Source organism: Amblyomma americanum, chromosome 2 (genome assembly GCF_052857255.1).
Source record: "Amblyomma americanum isolate KBUSLIRL-KWMA chromosome 2, ASM5285725v1, whole genome shotgun sequence".
Classification (NCBI taxonomy): domain Eukaryota; kingdom Metazoa; phylum Arthropoda; class Arachnida; order Ixodida; family Ixodidae; genus Amblyomma; species Amblyomma americanum.
The window spans coordinates 88740371-88763957 of record NC_135498.1 but is presented as its reverse complement, the minus strand read 5'-3'; the positions used below and the strand labels follow the sequence as shown (position 1 = coordinate 88763957).

The following is a 23587-nucleotide window of genomic DNA, read 5'->3' as shown; positions in this document are numbered from 1 at the left end:
CAACTATGCCAACCAATCACTGAAGTACTATTCAATATCCAAATGATCCCTATACGTCTGAAGCTTCTAAATAAGTAAATAGAATGGTTGCTTGGTAGGATTCCCGGCATCTCCATTGCATTTCCTGTTGCAATTTCTAGCCAGTACTATGGTGTAGATCTGCGTTCATTGCAGTCTCAACAGATATAGATAGCTTTTTATTTTAGCTTTGTTTTAAACTTCCTTGCTTGCGACACTGCTGACAGATATGACGTGCTGTGACTCACACGCACACACGCTCTTATGCACTTGCGCAATAGGCAGCGCAACATGCCCACGTTCACGAATTCTACGCAAGCCTGCCAGCAGGAACGAAGCCTCCCTTTGGCTTTTGTTTCAACTGTACCACCTGCCTGCGTTGTCGACGTTCGCTCCTGCGAATCTGACTCCCTTGGCAACAGAACTTTCCACCCTTACAGCCACGTTGCCTTCGAGCTGCGAGCACCACGATGGTTAACAAAGTAAGGAACGAATGTTTCTGCACTTTTGCTCGAAATAATGGTTTTGATGACGCTGGCCGCAAAGCTACACTCACGTTACTTAGTTACTACTTCCGCGTCAGCTGCTTCTAATGGGCCTACAGACATCTCGTGGGGGTTTCCAATCAACCAGCACCACTACAATCACTTTTAGTCAAATAAGAATCAGGCAAACGTGAACTCCTGTCTTATGGTGACAATCGATAATACGTGATGGCTAGCTAGTTCGTTGCGCATACTTAAGACTACAGCGGAGCAGCAACAGGGACAATACAAGAATAAGACGCAAACACAACAGGTGTGTTTGCGTTCTTTTCTTGCCTTGTCCCTGTTTCTAGTGCGCTTTAGTCTTAAGCAACGGTTAAGCCGAGGTAGCACAGCTTATTATGCATGACAAAACTTTTGTCGCTTGCAAACGAGGCCGAATATGAAAAAGACAACACGTGTGCTAACTTTCAACTGGTGTTTATTCATTTCGTGCGCCGCTTTTTATATACGGTAGGTGCTATAAAGAACACAGAAATACCAGGTCGGTCATCGCTCCCCAAGCCACAAACAAAACAACAGCTTAACGTTGATTATCACTCTCAAGAAAAGCGAGCTCTTTTCCTGAGAGCGACATAGAAGAAACACTAACACAATTTTCTTTCAATTTTCTTATGTTCCTGGTTTCAATAATCTCGCGTGTAAGTTGCTCTTTGTTCCGGCTTATGGTCTCTGTTGCACCAGTCCGCATCATCCACATACGGGACTTCATTCTCCTTCATTTTCTTGGCGTTTCTGCACAACAGTACCCGTTAATGACTCGAGAGCTGGAAAGAGCAAGATGATTTCGTGGTGAACCCTGACAACGAGGCCACATAGGCGGCAGCAGTTTAAGCTGGAATACAGGCGCTGTTTTAGCTCTAATCCTGGAAGACACTTTCCTGCGTATTTTCTCATGCTCAAACCTGGGCGCGGTGACCTTAGCCATGCTGGTCTGCGCAAAAGATGCGAGTCGCCACTGCGTTTAGCTTAGAGTGCGCGTCTTTGTGTTGTCATGTCAGAGTATATAGACAGCCGCAGTCGTCATGCAGATGCAGTCGAAGCGAGTGTTTGATGCAGAGCATCAAGCATGTGCTTGGCGCATGATGGCCTTAGCTGTTTATGTGTCATAAAGCCCAACACAACACGCAGAGCGTGAAGCCACTTACGAATGCAAGTGAGCCGAAGCCTACTGCTTCTGGCGGGTAAGTAAAAGAGAGGAGACAACGCGGCAAACCAATGCGTGCAGGAGGCATGAACTGAGAGCGACAGTGGCCGAGAGAACGAGAGTTCGACGCGCGAGCCAGAGGCAGAAGAGGAAGAGGGAGATTTAATCTTGCGCAATACTAAAACCAAAATGCCATAAACAGTCGCAAATTGCTGGACTTTGCCTTTGGGAAGTATTTTCACACTGTCAGTTATCTAGACTTGGCGACACACTTCAGTTCGTACAAAACCCAGACTATGTACTTTAAACTGCTGAAGTGTAGAGCTCACTGGAGCATGTATTCAAGCAGTGTGATTCTGTTTTGCTGACATGCAGCATATTAGAAGCAGCATTGAGCGTCTCGGCCGTCGTTCCTAATATTTTACAGTTCATATACGGAATTTTTTTTCTCAAAAAACAGCCAGCTTGAACAGAAGTTGTGCTGACAAATTTGGCTATGGATTCAACTCTGCTGTATGTCATTCTCTATTCATATAACTCTGTTGCATACCTCGCTGTCTTTAGTTCAAATGAAATAGTCACGGCTAAACCCGAAGAGCCCGCCAAGGCAATGTTTGTTTCTTCTAGTACTACATACTACAAACCCTTGCAATAGGCCCAAGCAGGAGCGGCATAAATAGAATACGTTTACAGGATGCAACGCATATATTTTTGTTACTTTTTGCCTGATGCACCCATTACCGGAAAGATCACTTCCACTCATGTAAAAACATCCCGCGTTTTTGTATAACCAATGTTTAAAATTAATGCTGCATGGTATCCAGAAGGACTATACCTATTGATAATACTCATACTAGATTCAAAGAATAAATGCCTAGCGTAAGCTGAGAAAATGGTCGTGTTTAAAGGAAAGCCAAAGCGGCTGCGTCGAATATGAAAGTTAGTCAATGTAGATTCATCGGCTCATCGAATAGAACTCTAGGAGCTCGTTATCTGGTCTTGTCTACAGGTACTTGCAGGGTGACTTTCTATTGCAAAACTACTTGAAAAATAACAAAAGGTTGCTGCCCTTGACCTTGTCACTGGTACTCAGTTTTTCACGCTATGTATTTTAGATTTGTTTGTCTTGGTCGCAACAAGAAACAATACATATTAGACACATTTATTCACAGTCTTCGAAAGCTTGGCGGGATATTTTATGAACGAGGGAGCTGATATCCGCAGTTACCCTTCATAGCTTATCTTCTTTATGTATAATCCAGCAGTCAAACTGCAGATGCTATAGCTTAGATTCATAATAGAATAGAAGAGGCTTATCAAATCCAAACTAATGTAGTTCTTGAAGGAGTCCTCCAATACACTTACTCGCTTTCGAATGCTTCTCCTTATTTGTAATTCCCTAGAACGCACATAAGAATTACGATGATATTTTGCGTCATTGAAAAAGAAACACACATGTGGTTTTTATTGGGAAACAGACAACGATAGCACGTTTCCAGCTATTATCAAAACTGGCAGCAGAAAAATACGAGCACTTTGATGAATAGCTCAGCAACGAGTGGACACGTCGCACGCTAGAGCAATCTACACTTTCACTGTGGCTTCAAGCAGATTAGCAGCTCAAGGCGGGGAGCAAAACTTCGACGCCAAAAGAAAACTCGTCATAAATTAAAGGGTCTTTTTTCATAGTGTAGTATTTCTTTGTCTAAAGAAGGCAACGCTCATAGCCTTTCGCCTTTTTTTTAATGTTGAGGTAGTAATAGGACGTCAGGGTGGGGAGGTAAGGCGGGGGGTGCACTCTTCAGAGTACTCCGTCTGCGAAATTAAGGAAGTGGACATGCTGCTTGTTATCGTGCTACGTTAGGTAATAAAGAGGACGGAGCAGATCACCGTCAATTCTTTGCAAAAATAAGCTCGGGAGTTTCAAACAAATAATCAGTTGTCTGTGCAGCAACCCCTTGTCAGTTGCCCTTTCGTTGCCTGTTTCAATGCTGAAGTATTATGAATTTTAAAACTATTGTGCAGAGCCCACCCCCTCCGCCCTCTCTTAGCAGGGCTTAAAGTACACCAGAAACCCGGAACACAGCCACGTGATCTCACGAAAAGGCAGGGATAGCTTATAATAGCGCCCTCTCTGCTACCACATGTATATTATTTGCTTGCCCAGAAAGTGAACTTGGAGAGTTCGGTTTTAGCATGTAGCTTAGTGGCATTCGCTGTAAAAGCTTTTTACTCTCGCATATAGCTCTCTTCCCTCCAGGCGTAGTGCGTAATGAAGGCAGCATTAAATGCTGTGACCATCCAGAAAGCAAACTTCTAATATTTACCGGCGACGGCTCCGCGAACTTGCCGCCAAGCACACTCACAAGCCACCGATAATGATCATCATCCTAAAAAATTTAACGTGCGCCAGGTTTTGATATTTTGGCCCCGAAACACGCCCACAAACGCTGTAGCCAGGCAGGGACTTACACATGTGTATTGCTAGTGTCTGATATTTCAAGCAGCTACAGTGACAGGCAGGCAAACAAGATGCAAGTTCAAAATCTAAAAACATAAAAAAATCATTGCTCTGAAATAATATATTTTTGTTTGGCGCTAAGAACATCGTGAACATCGCTAGACATAGCAGTGCTAGAGAGGTTACATGCCTTGATCCGTAGGTCTCTTCACAGAAATGGCTACATCAATCGTTAATATTTACTGTTTGTTTTTCATCCCCAAAAAATGTAGGAGGGACCTGAAAGAAAAGCTTCTATGAGCCTAACAGGCCTCTAGGCTCTACTATCAGCGACTAGAATGATACAAAGAGCAAAAGAAATTAAATTCAGCGCAAAGACAAAAATTACATAAGCACGACATGCTGACGGTAATAAAGAATGAATAACATATTAATTTTGTAAATCTTTAGTGACAATTACTACAAAATACGCGGAGAACGCTAACAAGTCTTCAATTCCGGAAGAAAATATAGGCACGAATCTATCGTATATTATTTAGTGCAACGGCGACTTCGTCAAAACCAAAATTAGCCTACTAACATGAAGGAAGTTCTTTGCTGGGTCATCCAGGTTTTATTAAATATTGTTCGTCCAGCGACAAGTGATGCCATGAGATTACTTTGGGAAATTAGCGCCAACATCTAGAACCCCACCGCATTAAATACACCGTTCTCCAGGTCTTTCATGTCCATCATTCTGGGGCAAAATTTTTGAACACTGCAAAATTGTAAGACACTCTTATGGAAATATTGAAGGTAATAATCCATTCTTCTGATATGTAGCAAAATCTTTTTTTAATGTGTTTCCATCGATCCCATAGAGCAGTTAAGACTGCTATAAAAAACCAATAGGGAACACTTTCATCACAGCAAAAATGTTCATACGACAAGAAATACAGGACTGCCATCAGGTGATCTGCGGATATACTGATTGTTCTGGTGAAATCTTACAATATATAAAAAAATACGGTCATGAACAATTTCTCGCTCAAGAAAGTTTTTGCCCAGAATTGCTGGGTGCGATTGCGAAGATTTCGGCGGTATTTTTTCAGGCATTATCTAAGGCAGGATTGATGACAAGCATTGTCTGCAAGCTGGCGCTAATTTTCCTCGCCTGTTTACCTGATGCAAGAACAGGTAAGTAAATTTGCGTTTTTGTCTATAACAAATGATTTACTCGACTGTCGTTCACTCTAGGCCAGGCTGACACATATTCCTTATTACAAAAAATGCGCAGACAAATTCTATGTGAAGCACTCCACTTGCTGTCATGGGCGATTTATACGCGCAAATAAAGTTCGGATGTCGCAGAACAATTTCCTTATTAAGAACGGTTAACTCACCGATTTTCAGAGCTTCACTGCGAAGCGTTCGCCGGAAAATAGTGATAAGTGAGAAGTAGTGGTATGCGAATATTTCAAATTTTGGATTAGCGAATGAAATTTCCCTATATTCGATGAGCTTAAGGTATCAAATAGTGTATGTTGAAACGCACTGTAAACGATTAAAATTCGTTCTAAACGTTTCCAGTAGTTTCTGAATAATTGCCACGAAGTTCTAACAGGGAACGTCGTAGTTTTTTTTTTTTCGGGCGACTTTTTCTGAAACATGGCCCACTCCGATGCTGCACAGCGTGTTGCTGAGATTGTTCGTGCGGGAAGGAAGACTAAGCGCAGTTATGCGGTCCCTTACTGCAGCGGCGTTAATAATTTTCATGTATATAGACGACTACACTTGGCGACGAGAGAGCGTTCAGGCGGGATTAACAAACACTCACTTCACCAGAGCCTAATGGCTCAAACTCTTGTCCCTCTCATCTACTGGGATTGCGCGCTACTTTGTTTGCTGTCGTTGGGAGAAGCAAAAGGTAATTTTCCTATCAATATAGGATCACTTTCATAGAGCTAATTTACTGACTTCGTAAAGCGTGTCCCCCTAATGTGCATCAGTGTTGTGTCTTTCGAAAGCTAATAATAATAATAATAATTGGTTATCGGGGAAAAGAAATGGCACAGTATCTGTCTCTATATCGTTGGACACCTGAACCGCGCCATAAGGGAAGGGATAAAGGAGGGAGTGAAAGAAGAAAGGAAGAGAGAGGTGCCGTACTGGAGGGCTCCGGAATAACTTCGACCACCTGGGGATCTTTACCGTGCACTGACATCGCACAGCACACGGGCGCCTTAGCGTTTCTCCTCCATAAAAACGCAGCCGCCGCGGTCGGGTTTAGACCAGGGAACTCCGGATCAGTAGGCGAGCGCCCTAACCACTGATGCACCGCGGCGGGACAGCTACAGCTTTAATTCCGTGATATATAGCGCCACCGCTAGTGTTTCTCTGTTTCGCAAGAACGCTCGTTTTGTAACACATATTCGCCCAAGTAGCGAATAATAACACAACTATTCAACTGGTGTTCGATCCGGAGATTCTCATTGAATTCGGTATCTAACCACATTATTTGTATTTGGTCCAGTATTGCGGCTAAACTATTCTTATTTGGTTCGGTTTCACAACGTACTACCCGCATGCTCCTAGTGCCAGCTCTGTGGCGAAATGTTTGCTTGTTTGTTTTTTTCCCTGGCTTTGACGTTAGTTGACAGTATTGAATATTCACCATTTCCAGGTTTAATTTATTATACTGTCATAGTGACAAAGTTCTGTCCATCGTGCCGAAGTATAGAATTGTTGGAAGTCCATTAGATTATGCGAACCCTCATGAATAGGTGGAATTCAAGTGTTGGCATTATTACGCTTATCATCCAGCTCAACGCAGTAGTATGAATATCAAGGAATGCTAGTTATTGTTCAGAAGGCTCTCTTTAGAAGGCTCTTCAGAAGACTCTCGCAGTGCAATGCAGCATAAGTACCGCAGCTTTTTGCACGTCACATGTGAGAAAAATAGCCGCCCCAAGACTGGTTCGAGTTAAGCATATATCTGCAAGTTTGCAGGTGTGATATGGTCCTTAAGAAAAGAAGGGGTGTTCTTGCTTCTAAGCAACGTGTTTGTGCTGCTTTGTTATCATTTAGAACATGCTTTTCTGATGCATTTTTCACTCTTCTGCGTGTCTTTGTATTCTTGTGCCGAAAACATCTTACTCAGCAATATAAATCATAGATCCAATTCGTCACTGCCCGTTTATAGTCTTAATATTATATTTTCATCATACGGTCGCACTGACCACGTACTCACTAGATAAAAGACAGGCATTCGCTCTATAATTAAATGCAGGTGCGTGTGATTACCTTCTTTTCGGGCTTGTTGTGAGTTGGTCCTTCATGATTATTAAATTAACTTTAAATTCCTTGCTGTAACCATGATTGCAACTGTGAATTAATAAGGCTATCTTCTTTATACACCAATTCTCCATATTCCAATGTGGTGAGCTACAAGGCTGTCCTGCTGCTGTTCAGATGTCCGAAAGAGCAATCCGAAATCATTGTGAAAATTAAAAAAATTAACGGTCCACTTGAACGAGCTACTAAATGAGAGGTGCATCAGCTTGTGGTAGCTGACATGATCATGAAGACGACGGCTGTCTTTTTCTGAGCGAACGGAACCTCTAACGCTCATCCCTAGACAGGACTTTAAAACAAATTCCAAAAAATTCACCATGCTCTCATGTATTCTAATCCCAATGTTTCAAGCAACTACCTCCGATATTTCGTTCAACTGTAACTGCTTTTATCGTCGGTTTGACGGAGTGTGATAAGGAAGCACCGTTTACACCTATGTGTAACACAGTATATTTAGCAGAGGCGTAATAATAAACACACTGCATAAAACTTCTCAATTACATTTACTTTTGAGCGCAGCTGTAGTGATGCTGCCCACGGTGATCCAGTCGGCGCAACCCACGGGCATCGGAAGTATCAATCCTTCGGGTGTGGCATCCGTACCCATGCCTGTAGCCGGCTACAGTCCTGGTATAGCCGCTGGCATGGGACCCACAGTGCAAGCGTATGGAGGCTCCGTTATGCCCGCTAGCGTGCCCATGGCGCAGCAGGCTGCAGGGGGTAAGCGTTTCCAGCTGTACCTCCATCACCTTAAAGCCCCAAATTTGTTTTGTTTGTTTTTCTGCATATGGGGCCGTTCTTTTTCATCAGCTCTCTCCACTTCATTGTATCGTTCAGTCATTCTCTTTTCAGCCTGTGCAACCTTAGATTCTCTTAAATAAGGACTTGCCACACCTTTCTGGTCTAAACATCCAATTTTACCACCTTCATGGCAATGTGTTCCTCATCGGAGCCGCTGTTTTTGAATTTCTCGCTCACTACCTATGATTTTGACCGCCTCCATTATGCGGTCGTTGTAGAATTTGCCCTTAACACTACACACATCCATCTCAACATCGTCACTTCTGCAATGTTCATCCCTTGTACCATGGCCCTTTTCGTGTTATCTTTCAGCTTCTAATTTATTTGTCACCATTTACCAAAATAAGTCAAAATCAATTTCAATGCATTAGTGGCACTAATGTAATCGTGCATACTTTTATTTTTGCTTCTAAATTACTTCTCATTTCCTAAAATAATAATAATTAATAATAATAATAATTGGTTTTTGGGGAACGGAACTGGCACAGTATCTGTCTCATATATCTTTGGACACCTGAACCGCGCCGTAAGGGAAGGGACAAGGGAGGGAGTGAAAGAAGAAAGGAAGAAGGAGGTGCCGTAGTGGAGGGCTCCGGAATAATTTCGACCACCTGGGGATCTTTAACGTGCACTAACATCGCACAGCACACGGGCGCCTTAACATTTTTCCTCCATAAAAACGCAGCCGCCGCCCTCCTAAAATTAGTCAAAATCAATTTTAATACATAATTGCCACTAATGCATTTCCTTTCCCTAAAAACCAATTTCCGTTTTCATTTAATCGCGCATACTTTTATTGCTCGCTTAGTGGCGCCGCATTTCTTGACATTTTCATTCGAAGAAATTCTCGCGATTTTCTGGGCTTCCGACAAACACAGCTCGCAGTAAGGCCCGCAACGCAGTGACGGTCGGCGCGAAGCCATTACCGGTATGGCGCAGCTGGTGTGGCTGACGGTTGGTATCCGAATGTAGTAGTGCTATTGGAGAAGCCGAAGACTGTTTAGGTTTCTCTTTCCCCTAGTGAATTGATAAATACTGCATGCAACAAGCTACGTCGCACAAGGCTGAAAGTTGGCGCAGATCACTTGTTTTTGTAGCGATAGCTACATTACGGTAGCATTTTGAGCCTTCAGCGTGGCGGCGCCGCCACGCTGTCAGGTGATTGGTCACGTGGTGCGGAGGAGCTGCCGGCGGTGCAGCGCCGTGGCTGATCACGTGGTTCGTCACGTGGTTGGTCATGCGACCAAGTTTCACTCGGCCAGCTGTAGCTGTAGCGTCACTCCAGGTTTAACCAGAGCTAAACCACCGCCAATTTCTTTTTCCTTGCGTAATTGCATCCTACGCAAAACATGAACGTCCTATTAGAATTCTTCCAAATGTAAAGCCTAGAGACACGGTCGCTTAAAAATTTCTTAATATCCATGTTCTCGCTATGTAAAGCGACTAAAAACTCTATTGGCTGACTGATTTTGTCCTGACACTAAAGACAGCAATTACGTTCTAACTCAGTGTCCAGTTGATCGCAAACGTGCACGCGAATAAGGCTCCTTCTGCTGCTCATTGTTTGTTTTTAGAAATCCTAAAAATGCAGTTTACAGCTTTTCATATGAGTCATTTTTTGGTGAAGCAAATACTACCGCCTTGTAACGAGTGCTCCCTCCAGTAAGTTTCCAACGTGGCTATAAGGACACCGCAAAAGACCACGGTAGGCGCGAAATATTCTGAGAATCGTGAACCGTAATCTAAGCTCGTAATACTTCTAGGAGGCGCACATATTTGGTTATTTTTCAGATATAACGCGACCCAACTTTAAGGAGGCAAACAAGTTTACGAACGCCGCAAGTTTGAACGTAAATAAACCTGTGTCCCAACGATAGCTGGTTTAATCCGAGACTGCATTCTCTTATTTTACTGTAAAGCAAACATCACTTCGCCTCTTGCGTACAGCTCCTTTACAGCTATCGTTCCGCTCACGAAATATCGTTGCTGAGTTGAACGCTGCGGCTGCCTCAGTGCACCAAGTGCACCGGGTAAACATTCAACCGAGGAGAGCAGCACCTTTACCCGACGCTGAAACATTTTCTAGCTAACCAACAGTGCTGATTGAAAAATAATAATAATTGGTTTTGGGGGGAAAGGAAATGGCGCAGTATCTGTCTCATATATCTTTGGACACCTGAACCGCGCCGTAAGGGAAGGGATAAAGGAGGGAGTGAAAGAAGATAGGAACGAATAGGTCCGTAGTGGAGGGCTCCGGAATAAATTCGACCACCTGGGGATCTTTAACGTGCACTGACATCGCACAGCACACGGGCGCCTTATCGTTTTTCCTCCATAAAAACGCAGCCGCCGCGGACGGGTTCGAACCCGGGAACTCCGGATCAGCAGTCGAGCGCCCTAACCACTGAGCCACCGCGGCGGGGCTGCTGATTGAAGAAAGCAACATTTCTGCTGCGCTAAACGCGATAATGAACCAAAATGATACACCTCAGTCCAAACAGGGTGCAGAAACATACTAATTGATGCAGAATTTTGTTTGCCTAGCGTTCACATTCTACTGGCGTTCCGAATGACGCCGCAAGGTCACGTGACCTGGGTGGTCCAGTTGCCTTCTAAGTTGCTCTCTGGGACCGAACTGCCAGAGAAATGCTTGTGAATTTTATATCACAACGCCGACACAGGATTTTCTGGGTAGCGGAGCTTTCGAGCTATCGCGTTAATAGTCACTTGAGCTTAAACAAGCCTGCTATGACTCGAAGGTCCCATAGCCTTCATTCATTTTGATGGTCACACTGACATGTGCAAATACAGCTTCTTTCATTTAGCCATTGAACTCTGAAGTTCGCTGACTGGACGCAATCACTGATCACCCATGCATCACTTTCTGGAAGCCATTGTCTCTTGTAAATATTCTGGTCACTGGGTTCTTACTCTGTTAGAGATTAAAATCATTTTTCTTCTGCCACGCTCCTGAAATACCTTCACTGAGGCTGCATGGCGTAAAAATATATAAAACGCCCAAAGCTGAGCTGCAAGGTACCTCTGCAGAGCTCATTCACATCAAACACCTTGCCAAACATCAGAGGGCATTTACTTTTTTATCATGCGCACAATTATATCAAAAGCAGCGCCGTATGCCTGGGATAGCCGTATCTCATAAAGCTATCGAGATAATAGTATGTTATCTTCGTTCACGTAAAATTCTTTCACCTTTAGCCTCTACCTTTTTTGCGCTACTTCTCTATGAAAGTGAAGTGTATAGAAAACTCAGCTGCAAAGTGTCGCTTTCCGCTGCGATATTCACTTGAATAGATATTTATTACGAGCGTGCTGTGCAAATGTTGCGGTTAGAAACTCGCTTTCTTGAAGGCTGCAACATATCTATAACAACATATCTATAACAGTAAAGAGGAATGCTGAAGACAACGCTTTGATTGACATTAGCCCTGCATGAGTTTTATTGCGCAAATTTGTCCTTTGCCACAAATTGAAGATAAGTACAAGCAAGTTTCTCTAATAAATTCCAGGTGCGCTCTACATTGAGCTCAACCTGTCCGCGTGCATATCGGCGGGCAGGCACTCGTAGAATTTTTAAGATATGGTATACCTACAGATTAACACAACTCAAAAGCATCATTAGAAGAACTCATTGTTCTGTACTTTCCCCACTTTACACAATTTGGCCCTTGCATCGATAGACTTGCATACATACATAACAGAATAAAGTGTAGAGATTACAGGAACTTGACTCCTCCGCAACGAACGCGCGCCTCCTATGTCGCCTCACCTCATTCCAAGTCCTGGTTTATGGTAATCAAATTGCTGCAGTGATCATCACCGATGCCGCCGGCATACAGCAAGCTTCAGGCGGCACTAATCAAGGCCCTATAGTCGCTATTGACCATAGGCTCCTGCGTGGCAAAAGCTCCGCTACTACCCCCGAGCCGACTGCCCCAGCACCGCCCGAGGAGCCAGCGGCGCCGCCCGACGAGCCACCGGCAGAGCGAAGCAACGAGGCCCCTGGAACTCCATCTGAGAGGAAGAGCGCCGAAACCGACGCCCTCAATCCTGCCAGTGGCGTAAAAAGGTCCAAGACCGATTCGAGCTGATGTTTCCCTAGCGGCCACCTCCGCAGAAAGCCCATCCGCAAGGCGAAAAAACAAGCACAGGAAGCGCATAAAACCGTTAGCCTTCTAACATTATAAGAGCCGGTATAGAGTGTGATGTCAAGAACTGCCGAGTGTTCGCCTTGTTTCCATTTCCTTCAGTAAATAAAAGTTTCTCTACCACTGATTTATTAAGTAAATCAGCCCTATTAAATCTCAAAACCTTTTTATGCCTGGAGTTGTTCTACTTCCCTCCAGGCGTATCATAGTTAAGTGTCACATAACTTTCATAAAACCGGTCCTGGAGTATTCAGTCGAAAGATAATAAATCCGGTTGCATGGATTGGTCGGCGCTGTGCCCTTGGCAACGTGGCAGTAGCGAACGCAGGGTCTCATCACTCTTCTTGATCGCATGGCAAGAAGTTTGTGTTCCAAATATTTTGATGTAAAAAATGTTCCAGGACGTCGCCTCTCTATCTTGGCCTCAAGAATATTGCTTACGTTGCGAACAGAGCACAGAGTAATTGCGAAGTAGTGGTCGTACTCTAAACATGAAAACGCCTATGTGGGAATAAAAAAAGCGAACTGATGGCTTCTGCCTTGGCTTGTACTCTAAACACCAAGGAGTAAAAAGGAAGTAAGCTCTCCTGTAGCCCACACCATTTTACAAAACAGGTGCCCTTTTAAAAAGTGTGTACTCCAGAGGACATCTTACTCCTTTTTTTACTCATTTGTGTTTAGAGTGTACAAGTCAAGACAGAAGCCATCTATAGCCGAAGTCCTGATATTTCTGCCCGCGCACATGCAGCAATGCCTCCACCAACACACGGAAAGTGTTGCTTTTACCAAGACAAGCTTTTAGCGACTTTTATGCCGCTGTGACCGCGAGCATCAGTTACTTGAGTTCCACGGAACCAGAGATCTGACTGTATTGACTTACCACACAGCAGAAATATATATATATATATATATATATATATATATATATATATATATATATATATATATATATATATATATATATATATATATATATATATATATATATATATGTTGCGAACGTAGGTTGCGTTGGCTCCGCAGAATAAAGATTTAAGAGAAGTGAGCACTTCTACAAAGACACTTTTATTTATCAACCTCAGTCTTGAGAAAGGACAGGCTCTGTCCGAAACGTCGACTCAAAATAAATCTATGGCTAAATGAAGCGTTTTCAACCTTGAATTTTTGCCTCTAGCAACCAAATACGTTTAACTTTCTATACTATATATATATATATATATTGTTTCAGATAAATATAACCCAGATTTTAAAAAACACAGAATGTCCTAACCGTGTGAGACCAACAGTGTGTTGGAGTCGCGTGATCTAGTCTGCAATAGTCTTTTGTGCTTGAAGTTAGCTAATTACTTAAGCCTAATTTGCTAACTTTTTAATTATTTCCTTGAGCGTCAAAGGAAACATTGTAGATCACTGTGAAACAGTTGGCTGAAACGTTTTCGCCAAGATACCGTTAACGTAAAGTAGTTTTTTTACCGGCCTTGAACCCTAACTCGCACAATAAAAAAAGCTTCCACGTGAGAACGGCGCCACTTCAATGTCCCAAAACGCGTCGTAGAGAACAAATTTTTTTTTTCTCAAGTGCTCTCCTCGATGAGCCTATGCGCGCATAATGCGGCAGAGATGTGAACGAGCAGCTGGTCACCTGGTAGCTTTCTTTTAAGGCCATTAAGTAAAGCTGCGTAAATCATACTTCGATATAAACAATGCTGTTAGTTGTTTTTCGAGATCTACAACCTTTACATTGACACTTTGTTCCTGAAGTGAATATTTAAAAAATACCTTATTAGGCTTAAATAATAATTTTTGAAGAACAAGAACACTGCAGACAAGGTCACGTGCTCTGAACAAGGCTCAGTTGGTTTCACTGGGGCTAGGGCAGTTCGTCTTTCTTAAAAGCTTGGTTACATTTAGCTGGGACACCTGGTATATGGTTGCAAAAGTTGGTTTCGTCGGCTTCCGCAAGGAAAAGGTTGAGTGAAGTAGGCACTTCACTTCAATAAATTTGTTTGAGAAGTGCCTACTTCACTCAACCATATACTATATAGATGCACATGAAGAAGGCCAACAGCCACCCGAAACAAAGGTGAATGCGGGAATGTTTCTCTCTAATTTAAAATTTAATTTAAATAAAAATTTTTTTAATAGCCTACACAGCTACAGGAACCGAACCCGCAAAGTACTGCTCAGAAGAAGCCTGTTGTTGCCACTCAGCTAACAGTAGTTTAGCGGTAGCTGCTAAGTAAGGTGAGCAGGGGCTATCAAGTTGTGATCGAAGCTCAATGTGCGGCCAACACAATAAAACACTGTAGAGTCGCAGCTATGTTCGATTTAAGTTAAATGCATGAGTAGTGAAAAGAACAACAGCGTATCGGGAAGAAAACAAGAGACAAAAGGAAAAGTCATTGGAGGTGCCGGGGTTTGAACCCGGGACTTCTCACATGCAAAGCGAGCGCTCTACCTCTGAGCTACACCCCCGCTGTCAACCAGTCGTGCTGTCAGCTAATATTCGTCTTGTGGCCACTCAACCACTGATCAACACCCCGGAAGCAGTTAATACCTGCTACCAGTTAATACCCTACGCCACAACGCTGCTTCACAATTCGTGATGGCCTCCTGCACCGCCGAAACTATATCTCTTTGCCGGCCAGAAGTGCGTGCTTATCATCCCAGCGCGTTTGCGGTCTCAAATATGCGCCTTATTTAACAACCACGCGCACTACGTTCATGGTGGCGCCTTTAAAACATAAACATGGCTTCACGTCCGCTTTCGTTAATGCGGTATTTGCCTATGTCAGCAAGTATGTGCGCTCGTGCCCCAAGTGACAACGTCGCAAGCCCCGTAACCATCAATTAGTCTGCCTGAAACAGCCTCTGCCTTGTCCTTTCGGGCATCTATGCCGTGTTGCTTCGACTTCTACAGACCGTTCCCAAACACTGCTGCATAGAACGGCTGGGTTATCATAGCCCTGGACCACCAGATACACTACGCGCAAAGCACAATCATCCAGTGCTACGCCACCACACGTTGCATCTTGCATCATACTATCATCTTGGCCATGGAAGCCCCCGCGAACTGCTGATCTATCAGAGGTGCGTCTTTCTTTGAGAAGTCGTGTAATCTTTTCTGCAACAATTTAACCTCGCTAACCTTACCGCTACTACCTATGATGCGCAGATTAGCGCCCTGACGGAGCCGGTTTTACCACATCTTGGAATATATGCTGTCCTGCTGTCCGTGTACGTGGCGTCCGATCGTTCAAACTGGGGCATTCTACTACCCTTTGTCCCCTACGCCTACAACACCTCCACGCAGACAACCACTGGTTCCTCACAAGTTTTTCGTCTGTACGGGCGCTAACCTTCATCTTTGCTTGATATAATACTCCTTCACCGGCTTGATCCGTCCCAGTTCACACGCCTTTCCCAATCCTCTAAGCACACTAAGACGTGCCATCAGCCCGTTCATTCGTTCACATCCGGTAATCTGCGAAGACAGAAAATCTGCTCCGACACCTCTCACGCTCTGGGCAGTTTTCTAGCCGGCAATATCGCATGGCTTCGCGTACCTTCTACCACAACTCCCCTCTATCCAACATTTATACCAAAGCATCACGGATCCTAGCGCGTCCTAGAGCGCCTTTCCTCAGTTAACGACACTGTAGAACCAGTTGGCGATATACGAGCTAGTGACGAGATCTGCGATGACATAGCCGTGAGACTGTGAACGCGTGCCGGCCCAAGCTGTGCTATGAGTCTTGTGTTGTCATCTGACCAGAATGGGTTCCTTTTAAACCAGGGGTCACTGTAAAAAGGAAGATGGGCAGCGGCGGCGGCCACACCACCAGTGCTCTGCGTGGTACCCATGCGTCGACTGTGGGGACTTTGAGTGCCAATTTGCTCTCTCTCTCTCTCTCAGGCAGTCTTCCCTGTGAATAAACCTTGTTTCTGTCTAAATCCATGCGCTCGCAAGTGTAGGTTCAAGAGGATCTAAACCTTGTCGTTCTGTGCGTGAAATTTTCTTTATTGCGTGCGTTCAGAAAGAGCCACTATTGCCGAGCTATTGCAGTGCACATAGCGGCGAAGATCCGACAGGTTTTAGGTCATTTTTAACATATAAGTGACGCTACGATGGAGCAATTGCCGGCGGAATAACCCAGGCTAATCCCACCTGTAGCATAAAACAACTCAACTCACTATTGCCGATGGCTGGGGTAGTCCAGGTTACCACGGAGTGTCCGCACTTTCCACGTCTCACTCCCACCACCGATTCCAAATCGAAGTGCTTTCTAAAATTTCTCGCCCCCGCCTGCCAGCTCACGCTGAACTTTTGATTTAAGGACTCGTAACCATCATGTGAGATTTATTAAAATTTATTTATGCCCCAGTTATATCTTCATGAAAAGCGAATATCATATAGCATTTCTGGTTCTTCATAAATAGTACTAAGTGGTCGCCTTCTCCACATCCGTGAAAATAACATACCACTCAAACAAAAAGCTCCAAACAGCTTCCGTAGGGATCACCGCCTGTCTGTATTTTTTTGCGAACTGGTTCCTTGCGTAAAGTGAGTAATATTTGACTACTTCACTTTCACACTCAAGCCGAAAAGCGTATTGCCATCCCGGATCCCACATTTAAGGGATAGCATACCGTCGGGGATGAGTTTAAAAGTAATTTTATATTCTTGCAGATACGTCGAAGTGTTGACAGTAGCAAAAGAAAGACAAAACTCGCGGCTTTGGCAGGAATTAATATTTTAAAATGCAAAGAAAGTCATGTCCCTTTAGACGGTAGCACAGGGTTCTCTTCAAAAATGGCAACTCTTCATGTATTCGAGCTAAGCTCACATGGAGTGGTTCGAAAACATTTAGCGCTTGCAAACAAGGACGAACAAGAAGAAGACAACACGTGCGCCAACGGCGAACTTAGGCCGAAGCGATAGGACGTCCTTTATGTCCTTGTGCAAGACGATTGGTTTTGCGAAACGTAGATGGTACATTTTCGTTCTGTAGATCTGGTTGGCAGATAAGAACGAAGTTGTTTCAGTTGTTGCTGCCATACGATCTCGGTCGTCTGGTGAGCTAGACGTAGGTAGTGTTGAAGTTGGCATCTTGCTGTATCCGGTGGTGCTGCTTAGACGCAGTTCAACCTCCAGTTGTTAGCGATCAAATCGTGCTTGTCGGTGAAACTCCGATTTCAGGATTTTGCACATTTTGTCCTCTGCGGGTTAAGGAAGACACAAGTGCAAAATGCCCATGTAGGGCATGTAGGGAGCCCCATGTAGGTGGATCCGCCCACACTCTTCGTAATATTGGCAATAAATGTTTCCACGACGACCACCATCATGAGCAGTGGGAGGCGAAGCTGGCTCACACTGAGCGCTCCCCCTCCAGCGCCAGCTGATCGGTCAGGTCTGGAGGGCCGTATTCGCGAATGGTTTCCTAGACCTTGGTGAACCACCTGCGTAATTACTCTATATTAAAAAGTTTATACGCTCGCTCTCTTCCTCAAAAACCTTTCCTCAAAAGGCGTGCTTTTGCAATCCTATGTGTAAGCAGACTTAAGGACCCCCAAAATTTTTATTGAAATGTGACGCACGTGCCAGGAATATTCCCAAGGAGAACTGCAAGCAACGCCAAACTATCCAACCACACGAAACAGAAAGAAACGAGCAAATACCCGCACAAGTAAAAGGGAGCAAAAGCTTGGTCATAGCAGTCCGAAGTCCAGTCAGCCTAATGGGAGACATCTTTGCTGCCCGCGGTCATCTGGCTCAAGTGGGATTTTGTTAAAGCAGTGGATTCGCAATGCGGTTAAATGAGTTTTCCAGTGGCTGGGTAATATGATAAAATAAAACATGTCAAGGTGATCAGCAGCACGCTGCACAGCGGCATGTAGCCGCCAGGTACAAGAATTGAAATTAATTCGCACCTTCCGGGTTCACTCTGGGATATTCCAGGACATAATTCTGTCTTAAAACTAATACTGTTCGATAGTTCCAGGAATTCAAAGAGCCGGCAATTTACGTACAACACAAAACTACCGCAAATGAAGGGTAGCGCGGTGCTCGATCACTACCAAGACCACGACTTTCTCCACGTGGCTTATTTTAAACCCACAGAATGTTGTCAACATAAAAAATAGCATGAAGAACTGAGCGATGATGATAAATAGCAAAAGTCTAGTTCAGGTCCGCCGCTGTGGCTCAGTGCTTAGGGCACTTGCCTACGGGAACGGAGTTTCGGGTTCGAACCCGGCCTCTGCGGCCACGTTTCAATGGAGGCTAAACGCAAAATACGCGCGTGTTCTGTGCGATGTCAGTGCACGGTAAAGATCCCCAGGTGGTCGAAATTATTCCGGAGCCCTCCACTATAGCATCTCTTTCTTCATTTCTTGCACTCCCTTTTTTACCTTTCCCTTAGGGTGCGGTTCGGGTGTCCACCGAGTTATATATGACAGGTACTGCGCCATTTCCTTTCCTTAAAACCTGTTTTCATTTTTCATCCTTCGTGAGGGTCTAAACTAAGCCTACCATGGAGGAAAGGTGACGCACATTTTAGGACGCATCACATACGCTCCATGGACCCGCCAAGACAAAAGATCGTCGCCAGCAGAGCAAGCGTCATGGACCTTTTAGGCATGAACGTTTGAGTATGGTGGGGTTGTGTGGAGACCCAGGAAACTGGGAGGCTTTTATCGGTACAATAAAGTTTTCCCTCTTTCTCTCTCTTGGTCTCTCTCTCTCTCTCTCTCTCGCCAGCTTCTTGGTCTGCACAATGCTAATCGGCTCTCTCGCCACTTTAGGGGCTTGAAAGGCCTTCACTTTAAGCCGCTCTATTCCAGCTGGACAGCGTGCTTGGCGCCCACCGCTACTTCTGCGTTTTCTGCGCCGCCGTGTACAGCGGCTTCTTTGCTTCACTCTATGCAGTGTCCTCGGCGCCCCTCGCTTCTCTATACTCTAAACAGGAAGGCCTAAAAAGAGAGTTACAGTTCTTCTAGCGCACTCCCTGTAACAAAAGGCAGTACACTAGATGACAGCCTATACCCTTTTAACTCCCATATAGCCGTATTCACTTTTAGGGTGTACGTGCCGTTGCTCTGGTCTGCTTTTCGACTCCTCAAGTCTCTCAATCGTATGGCTCTAATACCCTTCTGACTGCTACATTGGCGTGCCTGACATTCTGATGACTCACTGTGCTGCATTGCTTCGCGACGGCTGCAGCGCTACATTCACCGATGACTTGGAAGCAAGGTTTGATTAAATAAGATCCCGTACCTTATATTTTGCCCCCAACGTGTTTTAAATTATAACTACCACATGTTGTAGCATGACGACAACGCATCTTATGCCACTTGCCAAGTCATCGAAATAAAAAAAAATTCCTCCCATTGCGTACACACTACTGTGATGGCTAAGTAGCAGGGAGCCGTAAGCAGGGCGAGTTGGTGAACATTTAGCATTTTGAACAGATTGAATAAACGAGGAGTAAGCATGAAGGCACAAAAATACGAAGCGCTGACAATCAAATGTGTTTTTATTAGTAAAGACTTATGGTTATACAGCCCTCAAACCCAGTGAAACGGCAAAGCACTCGCTCTCCTGAGCGAATGCAATCTGAGCTGATTACACGCGAGAGTGAAGGCGACCGATGAGTTCCAGCTGGACCTGTTTACGTGCCAGCATGAGGTTTCCGGGCTTTTGCAGAAACAACTGAGTCTCTCACGATTCTGGACCATTTCCGGATCTCGGATTCCAGTAGCGTTGTTGAGTACCTCATGCAGGAAAATCCAGAGACCTCCTTCTCGATGAGCATCGACGTAGAATACCTCTTGTACTCGCTGTCACATGACAGCCTAATGAAGGCAGTGAAACAGTGCATAACCGAGGACAGCGACGAGGTTGCCTTTGCGAATGCCAGCGGTGTATCTGCGGACAGTTTTCCTGAACTGCTTACATTTTATCTTGCTTCGACCTTCGTCAGGTGGAGCCATCAGACCTACGTTCAAAGTTCAGGGGTGCTTATAGGGTCAAAGGTCGCGTCAACCCTGAGGGACATATTCCTTGGGACGATGGACAAGGCGCTAGAAGTCGACATCGGACTTCTAGCGACCAAAATGTTCCTTTACCTAGGCGACTGCGTAGTGTTCACTAGAGAACGGAGTTACATGAGAACGCCTGTAGACCTCTTGAAACTTTTCAAATAAAAAAGAAACGGCTTCACATTCACTTCTGAATTGCTCGAGAGTCATATAGTTACTTCCTGGGCATTACTTTGTCCATAAATTAAGATCATGTGTGCTGGAAGTATGCACCAAGATTGCAAAAACCCCTCTTGAGCCACAATTTAGAACACTTGAGGGTTGTTAAGGATGGAATAGCCATGTCATGTCTTGGATCAACACGGAAAAAGTCTTGCCTACACCTGGTAGAGGACATCTTCTACGCACAGGTTGCAAGGTTTAAGGAGGCTGGGTTTCTTGAAGAGAGTACAGAGTATTGCACGTCTAGCTGAGAGGCTCCTGGTGCGAATGAGATTAGGTTGCCCAAAGGCGCGACAAGGTTCTGGTGACAAAAGGCACAAAATTGCACCTTCCCCATATCTCCACGGTGTTTCCTATAGCCTCAAAAAAGTTGCGAGTTGCGGCCAGGTTTGGCATACAGATGGTTTTTACCGCTGAGCACAAGGTCCGCAAAATATGTGCCGCGGTCAGGAAGATGCTGGAGGAGTCGAGGACAAATGCAGGAAGGTGCGCTGTCCAACTCGCCAACTGATACATGCCGTGCAACACAGGGGATGTGTACAAGTACCGCTCTCCTTTGAAAAAGTTTATTATGGGCAGACGGGAAGGAGCCGCAACGTTCGTCTCACATAAAACGAGCAGTCGCTGGGGGCCTTGTCCACTTCCAATCGTGTCATTCAATGCCGCGGCTGCAGCAAAGAAAGCAATACAGTATCTTCACTGTAGTGGGGCGGTACCGACGTTGACCACAGGCACAGAAATCAACTGTCTCGGGAGATAGCAGAAGCTTATCTCATCGTCATATCGCACACCCCCGAGTGTCACAAAACCTTCGGTATCGAGCTGGATTATTTTGCCGGAACTATTGCAACTCCAAGATGTTATTGCACGCTACATTTTTCTTGTTTTTGCTTCTCGTGTGTGTTTTTATGCCTTGTGCGCCTGCGCGAACAGGGTTTGAAGTCTTTATAATCGTGAGTCTTTCCAAATAAAAATTCAGTTGATAGCCCCTCTTGTGTGTTCGTGTTTCTTGCTTAGTCGTCGTTTCTTCGCGCTGTTCATAACACTAAGTCTTAGTGAGAGGAAAATAAAGCTGCTTCGTTCGCCCCAGCATTGGCATTAGTCCCACCTAAGGCATTCGGGTGGAAAATTTTGTTTATTCCTTGGTGTCATTTCAATGGCCATTAACAGATTGTTTATGAAAGTTCTTGCATCAGTTGCGGACTCAGCTTCGATGCAGTTTCGGGACGATGATCGCCTTCGTTTTGCCTAGAATGAGAGCTAAAAGCATTTCATGGTTTAACACGGTCCGTAATCATATCAAATTATCCATTTCAAGAGTCGGCATTCAGCGCCATCGTTGTTGAAGGTAGACTTTGTCTCTCGTTTCATCGTCTCTGCGCACATGGCACAGTACACTTGGTGCTTCAAAATTCGCAGCAAAAATGCACGACTGTCTCTTCCAGCGGCATGATTCATACAGCTCCGCAAGATAACATGCTACGCGAAAAGCAACGCGCAATGTGCCGAAAAGCATCCGCTGCGCTCGGTGCCATATGTTTGTGACCCTGACCTGGTTGCGCACATCTGTGCTTCACACATCCGGTGAAGCTGCATGCAAAAAGCGCGGTCTACGGGCAACGTGGTGTTGTGCACGATATCAGCGAGCCAAGCTGTTGGCATACAGCATTCAAGCACCATATCAGAACGTATATTGCGCACCATTTTCTCTAACACCGCACTTGACTAATCTGTAAAGACGCAAGCCATAGTTAGAAAGGCGCAGAGCAAACCAATAGGTCTGGGCATAATGATCTTGCAACCCATACAGTTTGTGGAGTCATGCTTAGATATTGTGCTGATCATATACAGCTCTTAATTTCACTTAATTGTCACCTAAGCACTGCGATAGTACTATACAGATGACTACCATCCAAATCTGAAACACTGAACTGACTTCCACTCATAGTCACGTCATTGATGCCACGACCACCGGTAGAGTCTTGGGCTGCGGCGAGCATCGAGAAAAAAAATTATATGTCATCTGGCGGTATTACTGAATTTTATTTATATAATCATCATGTCTTAGCAGTGAAGCAGCAACACTTTTTTTACCTGAAAGCCAGGCATATATAACGTGGCTTTTTCTTACAATAAAAGTTTACTCTATCTCTCTCGCTCTTGTGAACGAATTTATGAAGGCCGCAATGTACACAGCACAACTCTCAATCTCTAGAAGTCTGAGCCCTAGAATGCTACAGTGAGAAGGAGATGGTGGTGGTGGTGGTGATGGTGGCGTTTAAGTAGATTCATGGGCAAAATTGTTCGCAATGCAGGTTGCGGGAAAAAAAAATTAGTGATTAGACAAATAAGTCCAATGAAAAGCATTGCTGCACGAGCAGACATGGGGACTACATCCTCTGGAAGAGTACTGGCATGCTGACTAGCGAAGTAACACCGAAATAGTTTTTCTTCCACAAATCCGCATGTTACAAACTTTTTTCACGGCTAGACAAGCGAGATTAGAGTCCTGTGGTTTGTCGGCGGCTGCTCTAGCGACAGGGGTGGAGACGCCTTCAATTTTTTCAAAAACCGAAAAGTTGTAAGCCTCTTACAGCTACCTGTTCCATTACATTCCCCATCGCAACTTCTAACTGCGGGACTTGGCGACGTTGCGTTGAGTGCTGTCTTTGCCCATGAAGGAAGAATTTTTTTTCTATATAACATTCTGCATTTCAGCATTCCTGCGTCGCTGCAGAGAAAAATGGCGCGCTGTGAATCATCGGCGCACTTGCCGCTATGCGCTTGCGCAATACGCGATAGAACCTGCCTGGGTTCTCGCTTTCTCTGCAAGCCTGCTAGATGGAGCTCAGCC

At 44.7% G+C, this 23587-nt stretch overlaps 1 protein-coding gene and 1 non-coding gene across 2 annotated transcripts; one reads left to right on the top strand and one right to left on the bottom strand.

The window, feature by feature from the left end:
- Positions 1-328: 328 nt before the first annotated feature.
- On the top strand, positions 329-12583 carry LOC144118786 (uncharacterized). Its single transcript, XM_077651610.1, has 4 exons — positions 329-500; positions 5263-5347; positions 8024-8224; positions 12134-12583. Exons 1-4 carry the CDS (start codon positions 489-491, stop codon positions 12412-12414), a joined length of 579 nt encoding a protein of 192 aa, XP_077507736.1. The 5' UTR covers positions 329-488; the 3' UTR covers positions 12415-12583.
- A 2291-nt stretch (positions 12584-14874) lies between these two features.
- Positions 14875-14946, bottom strand: TRNAA-UGC (transfer RNA alanine (anticodon UGC)). The gene has a single exon. It is a non-coding gene; the product is annotated as a tRNA-Ala (tRNA).
- Between the last annotated feature and the right edge of the window lie 8641 nt (positions 14947-23587).

What these genes read in the sequence shown, in the direction of transcription:
- LOC144118786 (XM_077651610.1), top strand. An exon ending in TTTACCTGATGCAAGAACAG is followed by an intron (nt 5,348 to 8,023) that starts GTAAGTAAATTT and finishes TTTTGAGCGCAG; the next exon opens with CTGTAGTGATGCTGCCCACG. An exon ending in GGCGCAGCAGGCTGCAGGGG is followed by an intron (nt 8,225 to 12,133) that starts GTAAGCGTTTCC and finishes AAATTGCTGCAG; the next exon opens with TGATCATCACCGATGCCGCC.